General features: G+C 41.0%; 1 protein-coding gene across 2 annotated transcripts in view; it reads right to left on the bottom strand.

The window, feature by feature from the left end:
* The window catches only part of PDE4B (phosphodiesterase 4B), a 213,670-nt gene that overhangs the window by 142,124 nt on the left and 48,025 nt on the right, over window positions 1-23,521 (bottom strand). Inside the window, exon 1 of one of the 2 annotated variants that reach the window (XM_054834237.1) lies at window positions 23,147-23,483. The exons of the other annotated variant lie outside the window; for it this stretch is intronic. Within the exon in view, the coding sequence (XP_054690212.1) occupies window positions 23,147-23,382 (236 nt within the window). The 5' untranslated portion in view covers window positions 23,383-23,483. Of the gene's footprint in view, window positions 1-23,146; window positions 23,484-23,521 lie in introns of those variants that run through there. 2 annotated transcript variants of the gene reach the window in all.

The raw sequence follows: 23,521 nt of genomic DNA, 5'->3' as shown, positions 1-23,521 counted from the left end.
CCCTGGATGTAATTTAGGGGGCAGAAGACTATTTAGGAAGATTTCCTCTTTGGGGGACCTTTTTAGTTTGGTTTTGTTTTTTTAAATAATGGTACATGCTATGCTCTACATTAACCATAGCATCCCTTTCATGCCTCACTACTCTGTGGCTTTTCCTCCTCTCTGTACGCTTCTACAGACGCAGTGACAAGCATTTCCATGTATACAGGCTTCCACCAGACTCCCCGCTCCTCCTCACTCTCACTCACCCAATTTAAAGGTGGTTGCATCAGCCACGAAATACGGACTGTATCGTTTCCATGGGCCCTTGATGAACTGCCATAGGAACCAGGCAGCAGTGGATTTGTAGCCAACTACCTCATCTTATTTTTATTTCAGTTATTATTCTTGAGGTGAGAGTATAAAGGCAATTTGCGACAGTAGTTTCCACATTCTGTATCGTGCAAAAAACCCTTCCCATTAATTGTAAGTGAGGAAGAAGACATACGGATGGTGGACACCACCACGCAAGGTACACGGATACCCACTGGCCCCACTTGGACAACCAGGTTCTGTGGTTTCTACCACTACTGCTTGAAGCAGAAGATAAATGTATCTTCTGCTGGAAGGGACCACAATCAATGTCCAACAATGGGTGTCACCAGGTGTGTGCCCACGTTCCTGATCCTGTTCACACTAGAAGTGGACTTGTGAAGCAACTCTCCCATTAAAAGTGTTTTGGCTGCGATCTGAGGCAGCCTTGAGGTACGCAAACTGGAGCCTCTCAGCTGACACCAAACTGGAAGGTGCACCTCAGATGCACCCAGAGCTCTCCAACCCCTAACGGGCACTCGGTTTATGGAACCCTGAGCACAAATGTCTGTGGACACTGGTTCCTCACCACTGGTTTCCTCTCCAGATTTGCTCTTACTGAGCCTCCTATTATCATTATTTGCTAACATGAACAAAACTGGACTGTATCAACAATAGCTTTCCCTATAACCATTAAGGTGGCAGACCTTGAAGACCAAACTAAGTCAGTCTGTGCACCTCTGCCTGTTGCAGAAGAATAATAATTTTTTTTATGGAAAACCTAAAAAGCTGATAGGAGTTTCACTGCTGTTAGTCCAAAGCAGATGTTGCACTGTCTTATTCAAGTATGTTTTCTTTTTTGCCTCTCTAGTTAAGGATCTACACTTAAAAAAAAATAATTCACAGATCATCTCCTTCCTCTGGAGAGAGGACTTTGGTCTCATCAGGGAGAGAGGATGCACACCGTGGAGGGGCTGCTAATGGAACACAACTTTTCCAACAATACAGATGATAAATATTTGGAGAAGGGAGGCAGGAGAGCTCACAGCAGCACCTCTATGTAAAAAGAGGGAAAAACCCAACAAATAAAATGAGCCCCCTGGAGAGACCCAGGGGATTTGAGATTTGCATGGTGAGGGAACAGTCACATTGAGGATGGGAGGGTTATCCTGGTAACATCTCCAACGCCTTTAACACCACCGCAGTGTGACCGCAGGGGCGTGACCCGCACTGTCTTACATAACTGCAATCATCAATCTTTCCAGCAATTATTTTCCACTCTGACCTACGGCTCCAAACACCAGATGCATACGTAAGGTGACTTACGCCTTCCCAGGGAGTACGGAGGGATAGACTTTAATTACAATTACTAAGAAGCCACTGTACTGAGCGCAGGGTAACTGCAAGGCCAGCGGTGCCTCCAACAGAGATTTTTAAGGAAAAGACCTTAGGTCAAAGCAGTAATGTGAACGCTACAACCCTCCTTTTTCACTGCATTGTATACCCTTGCCAGCTTCTTTTCAGTGCAGATGCAGCCTTTACACCCTACAGCCATTGGTACCAACGTGCATCGAACAGGCAAAAGGTGGGAGGCTTCGTGTGATGACTTACAGCGGAGAACATCGTCACACAGCAGTCGTGTTACCAGATGTCTCATTTCTCTAGGTTTTATGTAGTAGAATGAGATTTGTAGTCACCTACACGCCTGCATAGAAAAGGGAGTTTAAGCAGATAACTGAGTAGTATTTTTTAAGATATTCTTTTGTGTTCAGTCCTGTTATTTTACTATACATATTACATTGTCACAGAAGATCTCTTTCCCTGCTGTCACGGAAGTTCCCTTGAACATCTAGCATACCTCTTTTATGAGCAGAGCAGAAAGACATCCCTGCGAAGGACTTCAAGAAGCCATCTGGTCTCTTCCCACAGTCCAAAGTTCAACTAAATCCAAAACTTTCCAGCTGCATTCCACAAACGACTCAGCTCTTCCAGCGATGAAGACCTTAGAGCTTGCCCAGACACGTTCAGTTCTTCGTCACCCTTCCACCGACGCTGGTCTGAATGCCTATACCCCGATAATCAACCCTGCTGTAGGACTTGCTCATTATCTGCAGCAGTCACAGAAAGAAGACTCCTTCTCCTGAAACTTTTTATGTAACTAAAAGGAAGTAATTGCCTCTAGAGTAAATAATAGCAAATTTTAATCTTTCCTGACAGGTAATGTTTGCTATTTCTGCCATTTTCCTTCAGATTTTCTCAAATTATTCTTCTTCAAGTGAGGCCCCTGAACCGGACACAATCCTGCAGCAATAACGTCACTACTTGTGGTAGGGCAGAGTATCTCACAACTGACTCGTTTTCTCAGAACAGTATTATTTAAAGTCTGAAAAAGGCATCAGTCATTACTCAGCTTTCAATCTGACAATACTGCATTAGCCATCTCCAGACCACTAGGATGACTGCTAGAAATGCAACTCTTTGCTTTGTTGCTATGCTATATATAGATTAAAAACAACCGCAAAAGCTAACGCCTTTGATGAATACCTTACCTTGCTTCTTTCTGTCTACCACACTTTTTCACAGTAAAATTCTGTAACATCTCATAAAAGTAACATGTGAAAATGCAAGTGAGTTGCTCCGAGGATGTTTCCCCAGGCTTCTCTGATGTTATATTTGCCCTTCTGGACATAGAGATTACAAGTAAAAATATTGCTCAGCCAGCCAAACAGAAATATGTGTTGCAAGAACAAGAAAATTATTATTGTAACAGATTACAATGCACAAAACAATATGCTTCTAGTGCTGTAGGCAAAAGTATCTATCCACTCTGTTGGCCTAATATCAATAATTCAATATTAAAGTAGCTCAGCTTTTCAGCAACAGTACAAGCTTTCCAGTGGAAGTATTCTTCAAGTGTGATGTCTATACACAGACCTGACACGCAGATCATAGCCATGAAATTGGTTAAAAATATTCTAAAATTAATTTAACAATTATAGTTGAGAAGATGCATACGGATTAATGAATTACAATTTGTGTTATGAATATTTTCTCAAGTAAACAAGCTGCAACACGAGTGCAATGCTATTGTGATTGCTTATTCTGTGGCGCTGAAATTCTTACAAGAACACCACGGTGAATCATCTGAACAGTCATGCTTCTCAAAGGGAAAAAATCATCCATGAATACATTTAAATAATAAAAAAAAAAAATCTCTCGTGACTCTCTGCTTCCAGAATGCCCCACCACTTTGGGGTGGGCAATGGAAGCTCATCAGGATTTGTCAGAGTGTCAGCTCTTCCTTGGCCAGAGAAGGTGACGCTGGGTGACATTGGATGTTCCACACAACCAACTTCACCCAGCAGAGAGAGCAGCCAGTTCTGCAGAGCGCTCCATCAAGACAAGTCTTTCCTCGCCTGGTATCTGCAAATACTGCAGTCCCAAGGCAGCCATAAACCAACAACGGGATGGTCACTCCACCAAGGAGGGCCAAAGAGGAAATCACCTACGTTGGGTGTCCGTCAGCGGCCAAGATGAGGCAGAAGTCTCCAATACACCGTACTCACATCCCCTTCCTCTCTTTAATCATCATGTACGGTGAATTAATTTACACTGGAGCCTGGTGGAAATTGCTAATTGTGGTTATGCCAAAGTGAGCTTCCACCAAATCTTTTTTCCATGGTTTTGACTGGAGGTCAAGAAACTAGGTAGGCTTGATGCCTGTAAATCCTGACCGCAACATTCACTAAAACAAGTCATACAGATATGAGTGATTTGTATCTGCAATACGTATTCATTCCATTAGTGAAAAACTACTAAAATCCAGAAAAGAATTTATGGGATGACTATGAACCTCCGAAAGAAAAAACGTACAAATGAAAAACATCATGGAAACTGCAAGTTACCTCGCATGCTGTGTTGTTAAAAGCATACCACTAGGCACCAAAAACAACCCGAGCAAAACAAGGCAGCAGTTCGGCTAATTTGTGTTGGAAGCAGAACAAAGAATTGTGGTTTATAGTGCAACCTTCTGTTTTTCAGCCTCATTTTTACTGGAGATCATCAACTGCCCACAATCATACACCAAGTCACATTTTGGACCGGCCAAATTTCCAATTCTTATTTCAACAAGAAAACTGAAACAATTTTCACTTATACTCCATCTGGAAACTCTATCGATATTATCAGCCCTTAAAAGTTAATGCATTAACTGAAGGACTACTTGTACTGAAAAGCAAATTGTTTTCCAAAACTCATAAAATCCCGCTCCCCACAATCCAGTGGTGCTCTGTCAGGGACTGCGGTTTTAACCGTGGCTGTTTATATACAGATATTTTGAGAATGGAGAAACAAAGTATACACACTGCACTACTTAACAGCATGATCCACAGGACAATAGATAGCTTATTAAGGGACAAAAGACCAATTAAAAATAGAACATGAACCTAAACAGCAATTGACGTAACTACTGGATTCGGTCTACTACTGCTTCAATCACAGTGTGGTGCCCTGCAATACTGGTCTGCCAATAAAAAAGAAAAAAGCAGACCCACAAACAAAACCTGGGATGAATTCAGCTTAAAAAAAAAAAAAAAGTAAATTTAATCTCTTCTCATGAATCTGATTTGTACTTTGGGATAATCTCTTGGTGACGGCCAAATGAAACCTTCAGTGCGGGAGAAGGGGATGGATGAGGAGACAACCTGTATTCCTCAGGTACTCCCCGGAGGATGGTTTCCTGCTCTCCAAAGAGCCTCTCCACACCAGAGCTTCCCGAGCCCCCCTCCGACACGCTGCAGCTTAAACATTCCTGGAAAACATACGCGGTGCTGGTGCATTGGGAACAGCAGAGGCTTCAATCCTGTAAGTATATCAACGGACCCTAGGAAGGAGATGACAGATCTGGAACGATGATGTATGAAGTGGTGGAAGATTGGTCAATAGCAAAGCGCCTTGTGAAACATTAGCGTTCTCACCGAGGAAGGATTAAGGCTGATCAGGCAGAAATTACATTTCCTTATGTAGGTGGCAACATACGGGAGTTGTCAAAACACATGCTCCTGCAGATGCACACGTCCCAGAGCAACGCTGCCTCTCGCGTTCTGGGACTTACCCTGGCTACAGGAGAATTTGTAGATTAATTACTGTAACCTTAAAGATGATGTTGCAGGAGAGTACCCGGGGTCTCTCACGGTGCCTTGCAGAGCCAGCCCACAGCATCTCAGCCATGACGGAAAGCCCGCGTTTGATCGCAGCAGCACAAGCGGTCTGACGGGGAGCAGGAACGGTGCTGGGGCTGGTGCAGAGGCACAGGCCAGCGACGGGCTCTGCTGGCAGACGGACTCTGACACGCTGCACAGGACGGGCTCTCAGGCTAGAGAAGCAGAAGCAGTGCTGCTTCCAAATTAGAGAAGTAAACCTGACGCTTTACGTACATAACGGCTGGTCTTTCCTCCTGCCATCAGCACATCTCCCCTTGCCGACGTCCCTCTGGACACAGAGCTGGTCTGCCACTAGCACCCGCTCCACACTGACCTTCTGGAGGGACTAAAGGTCTCACCTCCGGTCTCCAAGGCCCTGAAATCACCCACACCCCCCAAGTACCAAAGCGTGAACCCGAGTGATAACTCTGCTCCTCAGACCCATCCACGATATCCACCGACCACGCTCCAAGCTGCAAGATGAAGTCCCACGGGGGCGAAGAGCCACTTCCATTCCTGCTGCTCTCCATCGGCAGCGCAGACCAACGCTACCGCTTCCCAGTGGGACACCAAAACGCCACAGCCTTGTCCCGTGCAGGCCGGTGTTCGCATACAGTGACCGACTACTGCAAATCAAAAGACAGGGGTGAAGAGGAAGGAGAACTACCCGGATGCTGGTGGGGCACCTTCTGTACAAACAGCAACTCAGAAACATTCAGCACAGAAAATTCCTCTCGGTCTGTCCTCAGACGACTTAAACTTGATGACCTGGAGATTAATCTTCTGCATATAATGTAAATCCAAGTATAGCAACAGGAGGCCCCCACATGTCACACCAATCAAAACGGCTCAACCCAACCAGTTCAGGAAAGGATTACTGCAGTGGAATGAAAAAAAATAAATGTTTTAAAAGCTAAAAAGCTAGCCAGTATCTTAAAAAATATTTAAAGATAGGAAGATGTCTCCTATGTTTCTAAAATTAAATGCAAGATTAGAAACATGAAGTCAATATATTCCACCTCAGCTTGAATGCCAATTCATACGTTCTCTACAAGGTACAGATTGGTAAAAGCAGGAACAAAAAAAATAGATGCTACAGCTGATTAAAACCTCGGCTAAACAAACTGTCTACAGGAAAATGCATTAGCCCGAGAGATGCAAGAACAGCAGGACACTCGGATGAAATCGGATCTTTAGATCGTATGTCTAAAACATTAAAAATTCCCTTGTTTATCAGAAAAAATTAGTACGGTAGGGATATTCCAGGCATAGAAAAAGAAATACTGACACCTGAAATCACAGTGTGTGCTAGAGAGAAACTAGATAGGTTTGAAAGGAAATAGAAAACAAGCATAAAAGGCCCTGTGGGATTAGTATAAAGATTAAAATAAGAAAACACTCATCTTTTAGGCACGTTACAGTTAATACAGTTATGCTGATTGTCAACATTTGTTTCCAGGTATTAATACAAGAAGGAAAAATCATATTAGAGTGGTAAAAGATAAAAGTATTGCTATGAATAATGGGATGAAATGCAGAATAAAAGCGTAGGCAATTAGAAGAAGCTTCTAGACCACAATATTTACTAAATATGAATAGTCCATCAAGGAGCTGAAGCTCTGACACTAGGGAGAATTTATTCCTGACCCACAGGAATAGTCATCCGTGTACCTCACAGCTGAGCAGGTTACAAGAACAGGAAACCGCACACTTTTTTGGGCAGGATCTGCACTGGATGAGGAGTTCCTCTTGCCCTGTAGACTGCGAGCACAGAGTACGCCAAGTGCGTCGTCGGAGCATCGTTTAGCTTGTGCGGGATATAATGCTTAATAACAAATAGATGATCATTGGGTATATACACAATACAATTAAACATGGCCTAGACATTAAAAAAAATACAATAAATAACTATTATTACACTAAAGGCTTCTCTTCGGTATGCTCTGTTATATCACACTTAGACTTATTAAGCACTAAGAAGATTTTAATCTTGGTTATTCCTTTCAGTTGAGTCATTACTAGAATATTTTATTGCCTTCCTGAAATGATTAACAGTAGTGACCTTTTCAAAATTTGGGAGGATCTTTTCTGCATGCTAAGTAATACCACAATGGCTTAATTTAAACTGTAGCACAAAACCAATCTACCCAAATAATCTCTGTCAACAATTAATTTAACATTAAGAAAGTAAAATAAAATGCATAGTCAGTAGCAGTTCTGGTTTTAATTCATTTGCCCTTTTTAATATCCTGCTCAAGGCAAGAATTATTGGTGACAAAACCGGCCACAGTTATCACATCAATTTAACTTCAATGCACGAAGCCAAACCCACTTCAGCTGCAAGAAGGTGCAGAGATCAATTTCTCAACATCACAAAATTCTCACCATCACAGTTTCCTGGTTCCTAGATCCTAACAGACTCAGTAAGCCCTATAAAAGACCAGATTACCATCAAAAAACCGCCAAAAAAACCCACATCTCTCTTGCCTCTTGTAAATAACAAACAAACAAAGTTGTACCCCAAAATCACGTACCAGCACACATCAACAGCAAGTTACTAGAAGGATGTGTCTGCCACAAGAAAAAGCCAACTGAAGGGTGCTGAACAGCTCTGAAACTTTAAGTGATCATTGCTATCTCTTTTCACTCAGACAAAAATTACCTGCAATTTTTGGAACAGTTCTGCCTTAGAGTAGGCATATCTACTCCATTGTTACAAGCTCCAAGATTCCCAGCCCAGGGCCTTCACGTCAAATGGGGAATATCGGATAATAGCCTGCACCAGGGTCGTACCGAAATGAAAAATAAAAAGTTATTTCCAATTGCAACATACCGCTGTTTTTAGAGATTTCTGTATTACTTTAAACCCCAAATGCCTTCAAAATGCGTCTACTTGGAAAGGTGACATATGCTACAATGAACTGTTCTGTAAGTCTCTGAAATTCTTTATTTGGCTTCGAAATCCAAAATTTTAATTCCTGCACATGTAGATGGAGAGATCCAGGATGAAAATAGGCCGTTTGCAGATCTGAAAAGCAGTTGCATTAATGTCTGCTGTTCTCAGTGGAGGCAAAGTATTCTTGAACATTAACATCTCTGCTTTAATTCTTCTCCCTATTTGAGATTTACTTTTACCTCTCCTATCTCTTTTTAACCTTTATCTGTGGTAATTGTTTTTGTTAAGTCTTGTTAATTAAGACTGCAAGCTCATCAGGGAGACATCCTCCCCTTTGTTTTCCAGTTCCGTATCACGCCTGGCAGAAGTACAGCATCAAAAATGCATCAGACACTGGGTTCGACAAAACCATTTCACAGAATTAGAGAATATAGCCGTGAAGTCCACCTGTGCGCTTATATCGAAATGCTTCTGCTCATATAACTTAGTGTCTTATCAATACAACAGGCTTACCGCTTCTGGTGAGAGATTTTAATATTGACTATTAAAAAAAATAAATCTATCTGAACTAAATAATTCCTCCTTTCAGCCAAGAGCTGATGCCCTTCAAAGGTTCATAGGCTTATCACAGCATCCCCTCCCACTGCACTAACTTCCCGGTCTGGTGGTTGTTTAGCTAAACGCTGTGTATTTATTCTCTTTGTCTAAGGCCCTGAAAGTTGGCTTTTAGTCTACATGACAAGGTTCATAAATTAGTCACCCTGAATTTTTCAGTAGGTATTTAACCAAACGCTCTACCAAAACTCCCTGTTGCTGTAAATCTAACAAAAATACATTATATATTCTATTTTTCTCTATATAGCACTAAATACTACATTTTTTTTTCCAAAAGATTCCTTAAGGCATCAGTAGCTTTTACCTTAAACGATACCACGATAAAAGGCAGATTTAATAATCTGTTTCAGTTTCTTAGCTTCCCTTTCCTTGAACCATTAATACAAGTGAAAGCAAAAATGTAACTCAGCTTGTTATCTTTGCAAAATCAAATACATTAGACAGGGTATTATTTGCCTCAGGCAATGCCATTTCAAGTTTGTATCACTACTACCCAGGACCGTTCAGTTTACACAGAAAAAAAAATTGGATTTGAGAATGACTGCTGCCACTCATTTACAACGAGCAATTGCTCTTTCACCAAGAAATCAGTTTCCGCCCCAGTACATTTGAATGAACAAACCTGTGGTGTTTATTACCTATGAAATATTTTCCCTAAAGTCTTGAAATAATTTGAACTTATTTCTCTTCACCTTCATAACACATTAACAAGAGAAATCAGAAATTAACCATGACCTTTCTTACGAGAGCAATTTTATCTTTAACAACTTGGAAATTAGATTTTTAACACTGAAATAGTGCGTTTGTTTGGATGAAAATCACTAAATAAATTAAAAAAACAACCAGCCAACTAAATGCCTGGAACTTAAGCCTCCAGGTTGAGCGCTCCAACTTTCCCCAGCTTGGGGGTGAGCTGCTCTCCTGGTCACAGCATTTTCAAATGTCTCACTTAATTCAGGAACAACTTCACAACTTAATGCTATGCTCCTGGGTTTGCAAATGTTGACCAATATGACTGCTAAATTGCATCACTTGACGATCTGTGAATATTTGCCTTATATTGTCATGCACTCAACTTTAAATGAGTTTTTAAATTTTTTACATTTTTGAGCTCACTTCCATGCTCATTATTCACTCAGTTAATAACACGACCCTCAATATTGTGCTTGACTATCTCCTGCCACGTTCTCTTGCCTCATCTCCCATCCCTTCAGCACAGAAGCAAGATCATGGTTTCTCAATTTTATCGTTCTTTCAAGATTTACCTAACAAGCCAGAGAATAAGGCAAAAGACTTGAGTAAAAAGCCAGGTCTGATATTGAGCCTGAATGATGAGAGGTCAAGTGATAGAGGTGATGGTGAGCGAGTGAGTGATCCAGATCAGGATCGACAGGAATACTCTGACACCGAAACGCAATTGTCATCTCAGGCCACAGGGAGAATTTGCAATTTCTTCCACATCTATTATTACAGAATAGATCCGTGATATTAATTCATAATATTTTTCAAATTTCACTTTCTGAATTAACATCCATCTAAGTCCTTTTAATTAATTCTCAATTATTTTAACCAATCATTAAAACCAAACCCATTTCTCAAGTCCACCTTGAGGCTATTTTGAGCGAGTACGCTACAAAGGGAGTACGCTGTCAAATATTGTTAGTGGTTAATATTATGTGAATCCTAAACAATACAAATATGCTCCGAATACAATAAAACAACCTATCAGAAAATATCTCTATCCTACAGAGCAGAGTTCTGATATTTTTTCTTAGCTTCCTGCAGAGTCCTGGTTTCCAGAATTTCAGTAAATGAAATTCCAACTCAAAGTACATAGACTATTCTCAAAAAAACCTTCAATGCCTTCCAAGCACAGTCGAAGAAGATTCACATTCAGCTCACAACAGGCTGACCAACTGAAAACATTCACAACTTGTTACAAAATTTTTTTCATTGTAAAATAACAACTGACAAGACAAATGGTAATAATTGTCTGCGGCGCGGATGCAGTGTATCACAATTGTGAAGGCATGCAGCAACGCAAGAGCTGCTTTCTGGGATATGCTGTAAAAATAGCAAAGTCTGACATTTAAAGATTTTTTTTTTCCCCTTATGGAGGCAGGTTTCAAGTACAGTAGTGCAGATTTTCAGCAATCCCTTCTTGAAAACAGGGCAAAGCCTCAGGTCTCGGTGATTTAAGAAGGTGTTTTTGTTGTAGGCAGAGGGTGGGAGAACACATCCTTACGTCTATGGGGATGATAGCCTAACACTTCTGTGAGCTAGAAGAAAAGGCAGCAGCTGACTATAACATCCTAGACTCCCAGAGATTGTCACGATACTGTACTCCGGAGAAGCCCATTTCAAGATCATGTTGGGGTCTTCTCATTACACCAACTTCTCCTTCCATGTGCATCTTCCAGTGTTACCTTCTCCATCCTGTACCATCTTCTCTCTGCTGATCCTCCTTTACCACAATGCCAATGTAATCACCTGCGTCTCATTACCAATATGAAGGTGAAGAGATCTCTTGAGGATTGCTCCTCACGCATTCTTCTCAACATTTAAGGATATTTGTCTTGCAAATACCAGTTAAATGACAATGGAGTTCTTTGGGGATTTGGGGCGTTTGAGGTGTGAGGTTTCTGGTGGTAAGGCCATCATTTATCATTTGTTACCAGTTGCCTTTGAGAGCAAAAATAAGTAATTAATGTCTTAGAGGCTATGATTCAGAAATATGCAAGATTTGCAGCTTCCATCAATTTAATCTGGAACTGAAGGAGCTCAGTATCAAATAAAAAGGGCTGTCTTGTAAGAATTTATGAATACACTGTGACCTCTTGATGAGTATGTTTACTGAATGTATACATTGGTTTAATCTAACAGCAAACCATTGGAAAAGTAAGCAGCAAGCCCAACAACGGCTGGAGGCAGCCCAGTCTACAAAGACTGAAGGGACAACGCAAGAGCCATTTGTTTTCCTGGTCCACCTCTGACCTCCAGCAGCTCAGCAGAATAGTTTAAGGGGATCCAGTCTGACGATGCAGACCTTGACTAGATCTAAAAGGACACATTCCCTAAGGGGGAAGAGATAGCTTTGGAAAACAGACTGATATTCACATCTCAAAAGTTAAGAGTGGCTGTGGCTTGCCATCATTAATTTATAGTGATTGTAGTTAAGAGATGTGTATAATTACTACTTGCTTTGAAAACTTCCCTGCTTAAGTCAACCACTAAAGCAATACTTAAATATAGAATGCTATCCGCTTACTCTGATAACCAGGAGCAAACCCAGTTCATCTCCAGAGTACTGCAGTCCACCTACGCAATGGGATAACTCAGAGCTCTCTGCTTCAAACTGGAAAGCACAACACTCTTGTGATCCCACATCCATCCCTCCCAAAAACAGAACTCCGGCAACTGGGGTAAGGACAGAGCCAAATACATGATCGCAGAGTAAATTACCACAGTAGTAGCAACTGAGGAAGGCAGCATGGCTGGAGAGGCACAGCATCCAGGTAGCCCCAGCCCGGTCTGATGGCTGGGACTCAGCGAAGACACCGGTCCCTTAGGTGCTGCATACCATCAAGGATGCACAATAAGGATGCCAGGGGCTCTATAGCTGTGAAGCCCTCAGGAAATCAAGCCCTTGTGAAAGTGCTCATGATTGTAATAACTGAATACTTACGGAAAATGAGCATCCCTAGCAGTATGTGCCTCGTCTGTTTTTTATACAAATATTCTGATTTCCTACCCATCTAACTCGCCTGAGAGGGGACAGAATAAGGCAAATGGGCTGAGAACCTCTTAAACGAGCACTCGCATGTTAACGTACAGGAATTAGATCCTCAGCTGATCAAACACTTGTGCATGAACTCCTGCAGTGGGACTCCCAGTCGCTCAGCCATTAATAGAAACGGTGCAAATCTCACACTGAGTGCCATGCCATTTACCCATCAGCAGAGAGGTGTCTCCATCTGTGGTGCAGAACAGCAGCTTGATTTTATGACAGAGGAAACACTGCTCTAACTCAGTCTACTCATACTCATGGTCATTACGCTGCTATTTCTGTTTCTGTGAAAGCTGCAATATGAACAGTCTTTGGTAGACAGAGGAACACATTCCAGGTTGTGAAGTAAGGGAATCCCACAGAAATGTATACGCCCAGATGAGTAAAATCTACTAATCTAAGGTTATCTGAAGCTGCAAGAAGAGATGCCAATGTAGACAGAGCTACCTAAGTCAGAAAAGTTATATTACCTACTCTGTGCTTTTAGCCTATTCACAGGAAATCACCAGTATTATAAAATACATCTACAATATTGGGCAGCGAAGGAACTCTAAATGCTGGACCAAGTGCCTGGGGAGAGCTACAGCAGATGCTTCTAAGGCTCTCCAGCATAGCTTCTCAACAACATGGGCCTCTGTGTCTTAAGCAAATATTTCTGCCAGAGCACGCTACCTAAGCCTCTTAGAAGCAAATGCTATTGCTATGAAAATTCACAGGAACTTGGATTTTTCAGGATAAAATCCTAGTTTTTGAAGATAAGGTAGGGCTAGGAACAGAGGTGTCTCACATTGTGAACATTGCTTATTTTCCCAGAAGCTTTACAATGTTGTATGAATAGCATCAGGACCTCTATTTACTTGATTTTATTTTCCTAGCTAGGTAAATTAGTCCCCACGTTGCTTTTTGCAACATTTGAACAGTAATAGCCTACATATATGTTTGCGAGTCTTCGGGAAACACAAATTCAAATCTCTTAAGGATGGTTTAATCAAGATTAGAAAGCTGGCACTGAAGTCTAACTGAAAAGTAGATGGCTGTATTAGCAGCCACCTTGAGACTGGCAGTGTATTCATCAGGTATTCACAACCGCTTGCAGATGCAAAGACCCTGGAGGCAATAAGCAAGTAGGTTACTAACCTCAGGTCCTCACCTGACAGAAAGAGACAAAACTTCCCCCAAAGCCTGAATCTGAAGGGAGTTTCAGAGGTGATGGTCAGATTTGGAAGGCTGAGAAGGACTCGAGCTCAGGTCTTCAAAGACTCACCTCTTCCAACGGCACTGCTCTTTAATTCCAGCAGCTGGCTGTCAGAGCGGTAACTGCCAAAGGACAGCCTGCCATGCCAGTGACAAACAGCGATTGTGTCAATTAGAATCGATGCAGAGTCATCTGGAAACCGTTTCCCGCAGGATTAGTGTGCTGTCCAGTTCCTCCTGTGCAGCTCTTCTTCCTCTCCCATTCTCTTCTTTGTCTTGGCTCTGTGTCCCATGTCAACCTCTTCTTGAGTTACCACATGTCATATTTGATTGTCTCTCATGCTTTCCCCATCCCCCTCAGAAAAAATACAAAATAAAATAACCCCTAGATAAGCAAGAGGATTGCTTATCTAAGTAATATAGGATAGGACGCTTTTAACTTGTTCATGTTGGTAACCCTTTTCCCTCCCATCTTGTCTTCTGAGCTTAAAAAAGAGAAATGTTGCAGTACACAGCACCTGACAAGCAGAACTTCAGTTGTAACTGGATGATTACGTCTCTGATAAACATTAACTTTAATCAATAATACTTAATTTGACTTAATATACCGTTTTAAGGAACAGAGATCTGAAAATACCCTTGAACCTACAAGGACTGAATGCTTTCTGAACGTTGCCGAGTTCCCTTAGACCTCGTTTCTGTGGCACTGGGCTCAGCACAGGTTCAGACTCTCCAATTATCTTAGTAATAATGAATCCAATAAAGTGGAAGAGCTGATTTTGCATTATTGTTATGAAAGAAAACTTTCCCTCTAACCTAATGAGGTCATCCATCATTATGCAATTATTACCTGCATACGTACAATGTCAGCAGGGTTCATTAAAGCCTTTTGAAATGAAGTAGCAGCACAAAAGGTTTCTCCTTTTCAGATAGCTCTTTATACGTTTCTTTATATATTGAAAAGGCAGCAAGCAACTGTTAATTTACAAACTACATTCTGCACATTTTAAGAATATACAATCAGTACTATGATACTATGGTAAAAGCTACATGCTAACATCATAAAAGAAGGTAATTTCTGAAACATTTTTGTTGCACTTGCACTTTATCAACCTGTATCAGTGTAAAAGCTATGCCTGAGCTGAGAGAAAAGTCAACTGATTTCTTTTACTGATAAAATGAGATTAACGTCTCCGTATGTTTCCTTTCGGGAGGTATGCTTTCAGCTTGTACAACGTGCTTGCTTTTCCAGGCCAATGTCTAGATAGCTAGCTATGTCAGAAATCAATAAAACAGGAATCCAAGAAGTTCCCGTACCATGACAAATATGCAACGAAATGGAAATTATTGAGTATATGAATATGTAAGAACCTACAGGTAAGCAGTACCTTTCTGTTCAGAGTAAGACTCCTTTTCTGAGGTCTGCATCACGATGCATCATACACTGTACACAACTGCACAATGAAAAATCATCATCCTAGCAATAACTGAATTACATAATGCTGGACACATGGAGCTACTGGAAGTGCAACAAAACCCTCTTCCTCCACATGAGCACAGATTGATTCAGGGCAAACTGATAAAATGGTTCCCATTTAATTCCATTAACTGCCGTGCAGATGTTTTGCCTTCATAGCATTTAAATCTGTTGTGGAGAAAGCTGCAATAAATTGCTCCGTCATGATAAAATGCAACTTGCTGGCTTAGAAAAAAAAAAGCAGAAGGTCTTTACACAATGTTGCATTGAACATATGAAGGTAAATTCAGCTCTAGTGAGTGCGGGTATCCTAATTCTACCCATAAAAGCTCTCCTTTTCCAGTCCGTACAAGTTCTAGAGAGCAGCGAAGTAGGCAGCTTCCTAATGTAGCAGATGATTATGCCAATTAAAGAAAAAATTTTAAAAAAATAAATCCTTGTTGCCAGTGCTTTCTCTGCCACTGACAGCAAAGGGAGCTGGAGGCTGCTGCTGCAGAGGGGAGCTGCTGAGAGACGACTGCAGCAGGGTCGGTCAGTCCAGCCCTGCAGATGTGACCCCCTTGCCCAACTCTGGCCATCCATCTCAACTCCACCATTCCCAGTAGGGCTCCATCTCTGAAGCGACACAAGGCTCTCGGCACCACTGGGAAGTTTTGAAACAGTTCTTTTTCCTACTCTGATCTTCTTTGCAATGTCAAAAAATACCTCGAGCTGTACATTTCTGGTGCCTCAGCACTGCCCCCTCCTCCTATCTGCATATCTCTCCTCCCTCCTCATCTCATTCAATGGCTGACTTGAATCTACACACTCTTGTCAGCTGTCTTACTCCAGGTTCTTCTTACATTTTTGTCAATCAGTTTTATTGGAAAGAGTCAAAACTCAAAGCAGTTTGGGTCAAACCTGATTCCTATTTAAGTGCACCATCCTAGCGACACGGAAAATGTGAGTATGCTACAGCGTACCACACCACGAGGAAGGTCTATGTTTATCAGGAAATACTAGCAGATTGATCAAGTGTTTTGTCCAACACAAAAAAAAAAAAAGGTTTTTTTACCATAAGAAGAAAATACATCAGCTAATATATTGTTGTTTCTCCAGAGTCTTATTCTTTTATTAATATCTACTCTGCCCCTCAGCAATATCTATTTGTAGTGTTGAGAAAACAAAAAAATTTGAGAAACTTAAAAACTTAATTTTAAGTTTTCTTCCAGTGCTTCCAGTGGTAGAGATTTATCTGAAAGAAGAGATTGGATCTATGCATGTAGTTCTTGGAAAATAAAACCCTATTTTGTATTTATAATTTTTTCTCTGGGTAGCTATGGCAATATTTTACCCCAAAACATTATCAGCTGCTGATGCACCACCACTCTTGTTTTACTTTAGCATTATGCTTGTGTGTCACTATTTCCGTACGTTACAGAAATGTCTATTATTTGTTACCAGTTATAGTCTTACATTGTGCTGAGACAGGAACTCAGGCATGTCAAACAATGCTGCCTATTGATTCATACACTTCGTAAAAGTCACAGCATCCCATGAGCAGAGTTTAGGTTTGTTATTTACATGTTGGATATTATACCCGTTCAGGTAGACCAACAGCAAATTGAGAGCAACTGTAATTTTCACATTTAGCTTCCCAAATCTGCTCTCTTCTTTCTACTTCTCCAAATCCATGTTTGCAAATCCACCCATCACAGAATCAGCAGAGCATTTTCTGTGGCACTGCTTTAATTCACCTCCGCCAAGAACATCATCCATGTTTTAACCTGAACTAATTTTTGGACTATCACAGAATGCCCATACTATGATCTTTATGGAAGAACCTACAAACTCAACTCGTCAAACTACCCCCAAACTCACGCCGTGCGGCACAGAAACACGCCGTCCTTGTGGAACCCATGTGATGTTCTCAGAAGGCAATGTCGGGCAATACAAGTAAAACACGGAGAGCATTGAGGAGAGCTCGCTGTGGTTATTCAGAAAGAAAAAAGCTGGAAAAGATTTAAAAAAACCCCAATGGTGGAGCAGAGAATGTATAGATCTGCAGTGAAGCTAATCTACACTGCATAAATTATGTGGCAGACGCATTTGTGGTTTATCAGTCTGTCCTGGCAACCAACTCGAGCACGTAAGAAGCAAACTGTACATCCTGGAAACATACAGCACAAATCTGTAGATGCTATCACAATGGCGAGTTTCACACATCAACATAGCTTTCAACAAAGCTAAATTTGACAGTAAAGCTTCCTTAAGAAACCATTTTGGTACGGAAAACATTAACTTGATAGTTAAGCCTGTGTATGAGAGTTGGAGGACATGGATTCTCTAGGCAGGTCTCAGCCACCACAGTAAGCCATGAAATCTCTCTGAATCTATATTCCTCGTAGATTAGCACGCTGTAAACATGAAAAACTTACTTAAAGGTATTACAAATTCCAGAAATAGCGTTTAATTCTCTGAGAACAGATCCACTCCCTTTCTATCTCCTCCTCTCAGAGAAATGGCTGAATCTATCAAAATCAAATTATCATCGTTAATCTGTTGTATTTTGCTTGAATCTTTAAGAACTGCTGAGTATTTTAACACCGAGTTCCCCCACATAAGAGGCTGTGGGATGAAAGACGTTTCTGCTTTCTGTCCTCTGCAGTTGCAGACAGGGTTGAGAGGCAAGATACACAGTCAGAACAGATGTAAAGATTACACAGCTGGTTCTGCATTTGTGGGGTGAGCTTATTTCTGTTGTCTGAAGAAGTCTCCCCTCCTCATCTTCACGTCCTTGGGAACCCTTCCCGCCACTCGCTGCTAGTGCTCAGGAACTCTCCTCAGGACAGATGGGAGAAGGTATTCAGCAAAGAAAAAAGAGGGGAACTTTCTGGTTTTTCCCCATCCTTTTCCCTACTCACTTCAGATTGTTTCTCCTAAGAGTTTCAGTAGATAACTGAGCAACACAGCGTGTCCAATAACAGACACGGTTAGAAAGAGAATCTCCAGAAAGCAAGAGAATCATTCCATTTCTCAAAAATGAAAAAAAAAAAAAAAAAAAGCAGAAAAGCTTGAAATCACATCAACACTCAGTGAGAAACACAAACAGACCAGCTCATGGAAGTAAGGACAAGTGTGTTATTCAACGCTGGAACTATGGAAATGCATCCCGCTATATATATAGCGGAGTTGAAACGGGTCCAAAAGCCTATCATATGGTACTTTCAGGGAGACAGCCTCTGGTGAGAGGCACTAGCTTTCTCTCAAAGCAAAAGTCAGTTCCTCGAGCCCAAGTGTGGGACGAAGGTGGCCAGGAGGTCTCAGATGAGGGGCCCTGGTGCACGGGGTGCTGGTGCAGGGCAGAGCCCACCTCACCGCAGCTGGACACGGTAGGGCTTGGTGCTGAAGAGCCTCCAACCAGGACAAGGTCCCACCAGGAGCTTCACTCCACGGCATGAGTTCTGTCCTGCGACTTGGACACACCACCATACTATGACCAAAATGACTGGAGAAATTAATGGATTGTATAAATTTCTGTTATCCTCAGCAAGTTGAAGTATACAGGCAGCCTCCAAAAATGGAATTTTCTGAAACACTATTCCAAGTGTGGGTTGCCACTAGGTAAGTCTTTCTAATTTGGTTCTAGAAGCACAAATGATCAGAAAGCAAAATAAAATGTGACATCTTCTGATAGCTTTGATTTGCCTACAGTACGTTGTGCAGCTTCAAGTAATTAAAGCGATCAGTTGTTATTCACCAGGCTTGGAAAAAACTCAAATGCTACCCCTCTGACTGGATTGTGCCATACTATTTAACTTACTAAATTTCACCACTGAAGATTACTGTGTAATGAAAACAGATCATGTTTTCAAAAAATTAAGGCTAGCATCTGATTTACATTTTACATTCTATTTTAAAAAGCAAAGACGTGTCTGTGTTTCAATTGCATTGAAGGATAACCAAAAGAAAAAACAGCGCAATGTTTACTAGTATACCATTTCTGTTCCATCCTTTTTGTTCTTTATAAAATAGATAACAGGTATAAAGAAAAAAACGGCTTAAAACTACTACATGAAAGCTGAATGTGAATTAAATTGAAAAAAACCCCACAAAAGTCTTGGTTAAGAGACACAATAAACATCATATCCTAGAAATCACTTCATTAAAAAACTGCACAACATAGCCAATGACTGTCTATACATTAAGAAACTAAGTGATCTAGCTTGTGTAAATATTATTGAAGAACTATCTAACCTTGAAGGTAAATATTTGAATAAAATTGTATTATAAGCAGCAGCGTGGGCTAATATCTGTTTTTTAGAAGACATTCAGGATCTTGCAAGATGTTGCTGAGAAGGACCTTGTTTTGGGTGTAATCCCAATGACATTGAAAGTATCACTTGACCAAAAATAAGATGGCAGACCTGTAGAAAAGAAAAGCTATTTTTAAAACTATTGCTTTGAAAGTCCTCAGGCTAAGGCCAGGGTGAAGGAGAACAGACCGTGAGCGGTGGAGAAGGAACGTGCTGTTCCTGTGTTAGCACCGGGTCACACGAGAAAGCGCTGTGGACCACGTATCTCCTGGTCTTCTGTAGATGCTGTCCTCTCTCCACTGACTGCAGAGGAAACTCTACAATGAGGTTGCACTGCATGTTCAAAATTGAGATGGCTGCTAGGTATGAAGTGATGTCACCTACTGCCTGCTCTTCTCCTCATAAAAGCCCCAAAATGCAACTGATACAAAGGGAACTATCAGAAAGGAAGAAATAGGACATGGGCTTTCAGGATCTCCAGGATAACATGCTAGATGCAAGAAAAGAAGGAGACTTTTGTGGATTCTAGGGGAGGAAAAAGACCGAAGGCTTAAGAGTTTTGGTGCTGTTATTTTACGTGAATGAGGTATTTGAAGACTGGACACAGCAACACCAGCTGTGGAAAACTGTTTAAGGGGTTTGGAGCAGGAAGGGATCAGCTTGACAGATGTTTGAAGGTAACTGTGCTGCCATGTCGGTCACAAACTGCTGTGAGAAATGGATCCTGAGGAAAAGAAAGGTTCCGAGTACAGAAGCATTTGAGTCATGGCCTTATTTTAAAAAAAAAAAATCTGAATTTTTTTCCCCCTTCATCTTTTTGGATAAGATCTGATGGCTGGATATTGGAGAAGACTGGTGATAACAGAGATTTCGTCAGCATAATCAGGAGAAAGAAGCTGAAATATATTCAGTTATAAAGGAAGGAAAATACCTAGAAAAGGCAATTAGTTAAACAGGAAAGGAGAAGAGCAAGGGAAGACAGAAAACTGAAAATAAGGGGCACAGAAGAGTGAACAGAAGATTCATCAAGTAGCAACATTAGCAATGACGATAAAGGTGGTGAAAGATCATAATTTACTATGCCACTAACCCCCAAACTGAGGAATTTTACTGTTTACGAGGCTAGGAAAGTTACAGAGTATATGATATCCCACAGCATGAATTAATTTCCTTGCTTAATATTACTGTACAGCTGATATTTCTTGTACATTTACTCCTGAGGTAATACCTTTGCTACCCAGATACTACTTCCCAGCTGCAGACAAAAGAGCACCTTACGTAAGTGGCATTTTTGCTTACCACAGGTGATGATGTTTTCATGCATTGCACAACAAATTTCCAACTAATAGGCAAATGCAGTTACATAGCTGAAAGTATACCAGCTACAACACACGTATAACAGCTGTACAGACATTCTAAGGGAATATTGTATCACACTTCAATAGTTTAAATTCCCCCCTGTTTTATAACATGCTAAAGCAAATTGAAAATATGTCTGGATGTGCTGTATGTTTTGACTGCATTAAACATGTACTCACGCTCATACATTCTGGAAACCTGACCATGCAAGGGTGATTTTCTTCATTTCTACAACAGTTTCCTTCTTATCTAAGGTTAAAACACTTATGTGCAGTTCATAACCACCTGATATTAAAAACTTTTAAAAAATGGAAAGAGTATGAGAACCTTCCATCACTCCATTAAAAAAATGAACCTAGAGTAATCCCACCTCCTTTACAAGTTGATGCATGTAGAGATAATTAGTGACATCTATAAATACGAGTGTGTGCATATATATATATATATATAATTTTTTTTTACCAAACAATACAGATACCCTGTGTTAAGTCTGACTACGTTCTGCTCTACTAATTCCCAGCATTACTGTGTTTCCACAGTACGCATTTCTCAAAATATGCTAGTGGGGGTAAGATGAGCAGCACCCCACTGTTTTGATGCTGAGAGATATGACAGATGTTCATGGGAATTAGTGTGTATAAACCTAAATACTACTGACTAGAACCAATTAAAATTCTAGAGGAAGCTAAAGAACATACCGAAACCGTTACAGCATGGAACCAGTTTGGGTGGCTGTTATTACTGCTTGGATTAAAACAAAACAAAAACAAAACAAAACAAAAAGTCTGCATGATTCTAGAATTCTAATTTGAACTGAATGCTGCTACACCCCATATGCATTTCAAACTGTGTTTAAAAAATTTAAAAGTCAGTTATCCCAGTTCTACTCAGTACAATTTCCCCCAGTATCAAAGTTTACAGTTTTTCCTCTTATTTTTCTTACTGTGTAACAGCACAGAACAACTGTAAGAGCTCCTAATCCACTCTAAGCAATTAGTAATTCACTTCAGAAGTAAATACAGCTTTGAAATATTTCAGCATTACTCAAATAAACCATCTTAAAATCATGTTATATTTTTTAAAGTAGCAGACAAGGATGGGTATTTCAGATACCCCAAGACAAGTTGCCCACAGAGACACAAATGGGACAGCCTCATCCTCTCTCCTCCGACTCAATCCATGGAATAGGAAAGTAACGGATGTGGCTATGTGTGAGCAGGGTTTAAAAATATTCACTTTACTGAAAGTTTTCTGGTTTCATTCCCACAGTCAACTAGTGCATATTTACAGAGACTTCTGGAATTTAAAAGGTGGACCATACGAGACCCATATAGAGTAAATTTAGAAAATGAACCAATGAGATTCTCATAGGTTTTCCTGAAGTATGTATTTTGATTACTGTTTATGGCATGGCTTAACCAGGATAACTGACAGTCAGAGGCAGCTCACAATCAACTGTAATGGCATGCAAATTGACTATTTGGGGTTAGCAATTTAAAGGGAGAGAAAAGACGACTCATAGCCAGAATTTCCTTGAAAAAATGACAGAAAGAAGGGATATTTGCAGCCAGTAAAAACTGTTTAAAAGCCCCTGACAGTGAAGTTAAAGCCCTTTCCAGCATTTAACCCCAAAAGTACCCTGCCCAAATCGCCCGGTCTGCGCTGTGCTGTCATCTGCAGTCGGAGCTGATGGGGGCAAAGGAAAAAAACAACACGTCTTGAAGGTTCTGAAATCGATTCGTGTGTTCTACCTACAACAACATAACGCCTGGGAAAGTTACCGGCTGCTGCCTTTGTTCAACAGAGATTAACCATGGCACACATGAATAATGGGCTGGATTTATTCTGGAGAACAGAAGCTGAATGACAATTGTCGAGGCACTGCATTATACATACTTTGGCTGCCTTCTGCTCTATTCATTTAACACTCGCAGGGAGTACTGTGAATGAATCTCAGCTCATTTTTCCCTGTTAAAACCACAGCTACACACACTGTTTTGTAAACCCGCACTGATACCCAGCAGATCTTACCATGTATGTGCCACCGTAAAGCAACGACGCTGGCGGATGCTTTTATTCACGAGCAACTTTCTGAAAAAGCATGGAGAGTTCCTCGGTGAACTGCGAGGAGAAATTTTTGGAGACGTAGGTCTGTTCCCAGGCAGCTTAGGAAGCTCGAGCTCTAAATGCATTTGTTCTTTGAAAGTCCTTATGTAAATCTCTGACTCTGGAGTAGCAAGTTCCCTAGAAGAATCTTTTGCTGTCATAGCTTAGACGTTATGTGAGCTCTCACACCATTCAGAAAACGTAACAAAAACACATCACGCAGGCATCGCCGCAGATTAAAAATGCTGATAAATCGGCAGAGGTTACCCCGCTCATTCGCAAGGCTGGGCTCCAAATGGA

This window comes from Grus americana, chromosome 8 (genome assembly GCF_028858705.1).
Source record: "Grus americana isolate bGruAme1 chromosome 8, bGruAme1.mat, whole genome shotgun sequence".
NCBI classification, from domain to species: Eukaryota; Metazoa; Chordata; class Aves; order Gruiformes; family Gruidae; genus Grus; species Grus americana.
This window is presented reverse-complemented; position numbering and strand designations above follow the sequence as displayed.